At 48.0% G+C, this 6,652-nt stretch overlaps 1 protein-coding gene across 13 annotated transcripts in view; it reads right to left on the bottom strand.

Annotated features, from left to right (window-relative positions):
- Positions 1-3,640: 3,640 nt before the first annotated feature.
- Positions 3,641-6,652, bottom strand: part of CTCF (CCCTC-binding factor) — a 33,453-nt gene continuing 30,441 nt past the window's right edge. For all 13 annotated transcript variants that reach the window (XM_069868429.1, XM_069868420.1, XM_069868422.1 and 10 more), the window contains 2 exons: positions 5,937-6,104; positions 3,641-5,211 (listed from right to left, as the gene is read on the bottom strand). In XM_069868429.1, coding sequence (XP_069724530.1) covers positions 5,030-5,211; positions 5,937-6,104 — 350 coding nt within the window. In that variant the 3' untranslated portion in view covers positions 3,641-5,029. The remainder of the gene's footprint in view (positions 5,212-5,936; positions 6,105-6,652) is intronic.

The following is a 6,652-nucleotide window of genomic DNA, read 5'->3' as shown; positions in this document are numbered from 1 at the left end:
CCTCCCCCTCCCCAGCGCTCAGCGCCTCTTCCTGCCCCGTCAGGCGAGATTTACCGCCTGAGCAAGAGAAGTGAAACGCAAGCGATGGCGCCCACAGCCCACCAGCCCTGCTGGGAGGAGAGGGCATCCCTGCTCAGCCCCTTCTCCTTCCACGTGGCTTCACCTGAGAGAGCAGGACGCCCGCCGGTGCCTCTCAGCCACGAGCGGCAGCATCTCCCCATGGCTCCAGCCTTCAAGGGTTGGGCGCTCACGAGATCTCCCGGCCCCACAGCCCCCTGAAGTGGTTCATGGGGACATATTTCTGCCTGAAGAGGATGAAAAAGAAAAAAAAAACCAGCTCTATCCTTCCTGGCACTGGGAGGTCAGCCCAGCCCTGTCAGCTCACACTGGGCACCTGCAAGGGGAGTTCATGGGTTGGGCACTGGTGCCCACCGCAAGGTGCTGCAGACAGGGCTTCTTCAGAGCAGAAACACTCCAGGTGTCACAACAAAAAAGGCAGAACTGGCGCCCCAGAGCGAGGAGAAGAGGCAGAGACCACGTGGCCTTCTTGGAGCAACAGGAGTGAGTGCACAGACTGCTCTGCTCCCCAGGGAAGGCTCAGGACAGCAAAAAGGACCCTCCAAATTGCCCTTCTTGACAAATCACCGAGCTCCAGGCTGCCTGAGCCACAATGTACCAGCTGAGGGCTCTCAGAGCAACTTTTTCAGAGGTGGAATAACTCAAGAGGAGATCCCTGGAAGGGCTGGGTGATATTGCTCTCCTCCCACATGCACCTTGGGTCACAGCACTTCTAAAAACACCTTCCACGTGAAAGTAAAAGCAGGAAGCCATCTCCCTTCAGGGATGGTGTCTCCATAGAGCCCAACCACAACACACAGCAGCTCTTCTCAAGGAGGTGGCTGGGGAGAACATGGCTCAAGGCACCTCCCCAAGCCTCCCGAGCTGCATCAGTGGGAAGATGAGCACCAGGAAGGGGAGAGACACAGGGTGTTCATCACCCAACAGAGACAGAACCCACCAGTGACAGCCCTGGCTGGACCTCTGGATTTTCCAGGATGACAGGAGACCAGGCTGCTGTTATCTGAACTTTTCAGAAAGGGCATCAGGTCCCAGCTTTGTCAGGCAAGGATAAACAGGACATGGAGAGAGCAGCCGTCCCATTGCACCCATCAAAACATGGTTTCTACTGATGGACCTCCAGGCAAGCCACATCCAAAGCTCATTCCCCAAAATACTGGGTCCTACATGCTGGAACACACTGAGCATCAGTGCAGCAGATCATCCACCCCAGGAGTGGGGCAGAGAAAGACATCCATGTGCACAAGCGTTCCCTGCCCAGACACATCAGGATGTTCAGAGAAGCGCATCTCCTGTCTTTGTCCACCTTCCACGAGCCTTATAGGAGCCTGGCACCTTGGGAAACTCTGCTCTGCAAGGGTGTCCCAGTGTCGTCCACCTCTCAAGAAGCTCTACCAACAGCTGCCTCCCAGGTGTAGTCTCCCTGATCTATGTCCTGATCCACATTTGTCACATTCTCACCTGAAGAATCATCTTCTACAATGACGTAAACACAAATGAGTAGAAGAGGTCATTAGTTTTTTTCCTCCAATGAGGCAGAAGAAAGCCTCAGACTGACATCCTTGGCTAAAGACAACGTGGGCCCACACTCAGTGTCACAGCTAGTCCCTCGAACCCAGGGATGCTCTCAACCTCTGGAAGCCAAGTGAGCCTTTGACAGGCACAGCAGCCATGTAAGAGCTGGTCTCAGCCCCCTCTCCATCCTGATGGTGTTGTCCAGCACACCTCAGGACAGCAGCCCAAGTACCACAGATGCAGCCAGGCAAAGCAGTTGGCTGAGGCAGTGATGCTCCTTGGATCTTTGTTAGTCCCAGTTTTTCACTCACGGTCCAGAACACAGGGCACAGCCTTTCCAGCACTGATAACACTGGGGTGGAGCACAGACGTCCTGTCCATTCAGGTTTGAGATGCTGTCCTGGCCGCACGTCCTCAGGAGCAGGCTGGGATATTGCTCTGCATCTCTCCAAAGCAGCTCCACCAAGGGCAAACCAGAAGCCTGCAAGAGAGACACACAAGCAGAGATACCTGCCCAAGGCAGGAGCCCCAGCTCAAATCAAATAAATACCAGACTGCATAACAGGACTTTTGATTGAGCAAGCACAAAGAAACCAGGTCAACTGAGCAGACCGCAAAATAACGCAGCAGGCAGAACAAAAAAGGAAGACAGCCACAGGGTTACTGCTCCCATCCCCACTAAAACCTTGCTTGGGTCTCTGGAGAAAGATCAAAAAGCAGCCCACAATAAATGACCAGGTCCACTCTGCACACAAAACCACTACAGGTATCTATTGCGTTAACTAAACAACGCTGCTTAGGAATTGTTTCCTCAGATAAGCACAACAGAAGACACCAGACTAGCTTCATCTTCCCAGGACCACTGTGGACTGGCAAGGCAGGAGCTGCTGAGGAACACACCACACCACCAGCGATCACAGGAGCAGACCTGTGGTCTTTGGACAAGCGTAGCTCTCGGGCTCTCTCCTTCAGCCACCATCAAGCTGTTCACATGTAGCAACGTCCTCCAAACTCCAGGAGAGCTGGCAACACACACCATGGGGGTCACTCACACCTGGGTGTGATGGCACAAGCTCACTAAAGTCTCCCTAGCTCCAGGTTTATGCAAAAATCACAACTCCTTTAGAACATCGCCTCTGCAGGAAGCATCTTTGGGCTTGTGAGTACACAAGCTCCTTGTACAATTGAGAAAACACTTGAGGATTTACCTGCAGCCAGAGCTGGCTCCTCCTTGCAGAAGCAGCCCTCACATTAGCCTCTCCAACTTGCTGAAGCAAGCCTTCAGCCTGTTTGGGATTGCAGGCACCCCGCTCCAGGCAGATTCTCTTGGTCAGCTTAAGGACCATCTCTCAGGAACCAGAGATAACGCCACCAAACATCCAGCAGAAATAGAGCCTAGCAACTCCTGGGCTCTTTAGTACTTTTAAGTATTTGTAGCGTCACTTGAAGCAACTTCTGTTCTGAAGCCTGCGGTACAAGAGGTACCATCCTGAACTCAGACAGCATACAGCTACCCAGCTGCTTACTCTCGGTGGGCTCTCCAAGCTGCCTTCACAGGTAGCCAAGATAAGATACATTGCGGAACCTCCATGCAAGTATCAAGTCCTGTTTTCCAGAATGAAATGGAAATAATATTCCTGCTAACCCGAGCTATCAGCTACGCTCATTTAAACTCACAGTCAAAACAAACAGAAGCAACAACTACTCTCACATCGTCTCTGGCTCAAGTCGCGAGAGTGGCCAGCCCAGCACATTCGACATCACCTCACGCAGCTGCAGCCGAGGAAGCAGCTTAGACCCTGCCGCACAAGAAAACTGCTTGTAAGGAGACCACGACCATGCACAGGCTTCGTCACAGCAAGGATCATGGGTTTTGTGCACACTCACCTGCTGCCAGCACGGATTCATGTCAGAGAGCCACCTTGCCTTTGGCACAGGGAACACCCACAGCAAGAAGAGCTGCTCCCTGTTCCAGGCATGCAGCACCCTTCTAGGAGGAGAGGTTTTACAGTCGGAGATCGTTAACATACACAAAGAAAGCAGCCAGTGAGCACACATGTTAATCCATTATTATTTATTAGCTGTACAGCAGTATATTCTCCTTCCCAGCTTTCAAACCCCATTACATATTTTATAACAGTATTTTTTCCCATGTTGGCTTCCTAAAATAATGAAAAATATCACACAGTACAGCTAAGTACAAAAATGCATCAACCTAGAGTCTGATAGCTAAACTGATAGCTCTCTTAAAAGCGATACATAGAAGAAAAATTTGTTTGAAATCAGCAAGACTGAGGCTCTATAAAAAGCTTACATATTTTAACATGTGACAGTTCATATACAGGCATCATTTGTATTTCACATTGTTCCTTTTTTGTCTTTATCAGAGATCCAAAATTGTATAATTACTGACCTATTAAAAATTCCTGGCCCAGGTTTTGAGGGCTGCAGTGACCCACTTGTAAATCGCCACTTCTGCCTTAACATAGGATTCATAAACACAAAATACAACTACAAGATAGAGCAAAGGAAATGTAGTCGTGAAATTATAACTCAAAAAAGAAGGTTAATTACATGTCTCAAATGCCAGTTTTGTGTGTTTCAAAACCAGATTTCATGTGTGGGTTTCTTGTTCTGCAAGCAATAGTCTGGGTACATCTCTTCTGTGATTGTTATCAACAGCTTTTCCAACATTTACACTCTATCAATTCTCATCACTTAGTTTGAAAGGAATTAAAATACTGGGGTTTATTTAAACCGCATTTTGCATACCTCTTAATTAATGGAAAAAAGATTAAAATGTAAAAAAAAAAAAAAAGTTATTTACAAGCTTGACCAGTACAGAAATGCTTTGCAGAAAGCAAAGCACATGAAGGACAGAAACCAGTTGGAGCATGCCAAAACTACCGTGTGCAGCCGACTTAGAGAACCGGAGCGAGTCGGGGGGAAAAGCAAAAAACGTTTTAAAAGTCTAGAACCCTCCCAAGTCTGCATTTACAGTTAAAAACACTACTGAGAGAAGGAGGCTCAAGGACTCTGGGAACTGGAAGGGCAAGTCCGGAGTGGTTCACCACATACTCTAGTCAAGGCTTCCACTTTTGTATACTAAAACCCAGTGCATGTAAACATGGCCCTTGGGCCAGCTTTACAATGCAGTTCAGAGCAAAACTAAAATCAAGCATCTCACAGGAAACCCTCAAGGACTCCAAAATATCTCCTAACGTTCCATGATCCTGTAATGCTAACATAAAACAGCAAGTTCTAGTTAAATCACATTCTAACATCATTTTGAAGTTTTATTTCCCAGTATGTTTGGTAAAATGGTCTAAAATGATGCATTTCCCAAAGCCAAGAAAAAAGGTAAAAGGAAAAAATAGATTTGAGCCGCTTAAACACAGCCCAGGCCAGTTCAGTCAGCCAGTGTGGTCCTCCTCCATCACCGGTCCATCATGCTGAGAATCATCTCAGGAGTGAGGTCTCCATTGGGAGCTTCCACTACAGCAGGCTGAGCTTCCTCCTCTTCCTCTGCTGTTTCTGCATCGGGTTCTTTCTTTACTTCAACTATAATATTTTCAATTTCACCAGTGTTCTGGTCTTCAACCTGAATGATTGCTGCAGCTAGAAGGGCGGCAAACAAAGGCAGAGAGGGAAAAGAGATGTTTTACTGGTTCCAGAGCTGGCCTGCACACTTCCCCAGACAGCTTTTCAGCAGATACTTAAGACTCTTCCATGGAAAGGGAAGGTGGGGCCAGCAACTCACATTCCCACATCAGCAGGGTGTGATTCAACCTGCTTCATTCACCCACAGATCAAGTATCTATTTCCTCACTGCTGTATGAAGATATGCTACCACTATAACAGCTCCAGTATGCCCTTGGATATTAACTCATTATTCAAACAACGGATTTTGCAGAGTAATTAACAAACAAGACCATATTAGTGTAGGGCAAAGCTTTAAAATCTGTGGAACCCAGCGACGCTAATGACAAATGCAGCATAAAATCTATCCACAGGCTGTAGCTCTAGGAAGGACAGAGAGCATACATGGAGCACTGAGCTCCAGGTAAGCCACTGGGGAAGCCATCACCCCTCAAAGACACAATTTCCCGTCCTGCTTTGTTCACAGAATTTATTTACTTTGACTTTGTCCATTTATTGATGTCTATTCTTACAGAGAAATCTCTGTAGCATTGAAACTACATCCACATTGATTCTATGTTCAGAACTACGGGCCCGAAGCAGGTTTGTTTGTGGTAATGCTTACAAACGTTTATATAGGTAAGAACACCACAGAGATGCAGCTCGAGCAAGCACTACAAAATAAGCTTCATCTGACTACTTACGCTGCGATTGTTTTGTTTGCGTGGCAGCTTTGCCCGGTGGTCTTCCTCTTCGTTTCTTACTGGGAGGTGGCGCAGGAGCCTCTGGCTCAACTTCTGGTTCAGCCTCAATTTCTACTGCTGTCTCCTCCTCCTCTTCATTATCATCCAAATCTGGTTCAGCATTTTCCTCTGTAAGAAACATTAGATCAGGTAAGTCGGTTTAAATAAGAAGGAAACAGATCCACCTACAGAGAAGCATCATCAAATCCTCCTCCAAGAGGAGCCAACTCTAGTGAGAAAGAGGGCAAACAAGACCTTTGTAAGAAGCTGGTGGCAGACTATTAGATTGTCCTTCAGAAAGCAAAAGGCTAGACAGTTATGTTAGATTATGTGATAAAAGCTCCTCTGTACATCCATAAAGGAGCTCAAAGAGACAATGGCAGGAAGGGGATCAAACAGCACAAGGCTGGGCTACTCCCAGGCCCATCAGAGGGGCCATCAGCCCACAGAGGTCTCACCTGCCCCACCCAGGGGAGCACAAGGCTGCACAATGGGAGGTGGAACTCAAATCAAGGACTATGTAACATACAATCAAGGACTGTTCTTCCCCGTTTGTCAGGAACAAACATCTTGTCTGGGCCACTCCCAAAGAGCCACCAGCCCTAGTGTCCAGGCCGGAAACTCACCATAATGACTTATGGAGAGCAGCTCTCCATTTCACTTTTCAGGCTAGGGGG

The sequence above is a fragment of the Phaenicophaeus curvirostris genome, chromosome 14 (assembly GCF_032191515.1).
Source record: "Phaenicophaeus curvirostris isolate KB17595 chromosome 14, BPBGC_Pcur_1.0, whole genome shotgun sequence".
In the NCBI taxonomy this organism is placed as follows: domain Eukaryota; kingdom Metazoa; phylum Chordata; class Aves; order Cuculiformes; family Cuculidae; genus Phaenicophaeus; species Phaenicophaeus curvirostris.
Note: the sequence above shows the minus strand (reverse complement) of the source record. Positions and strands in the feature narration are given on the sequence as shown.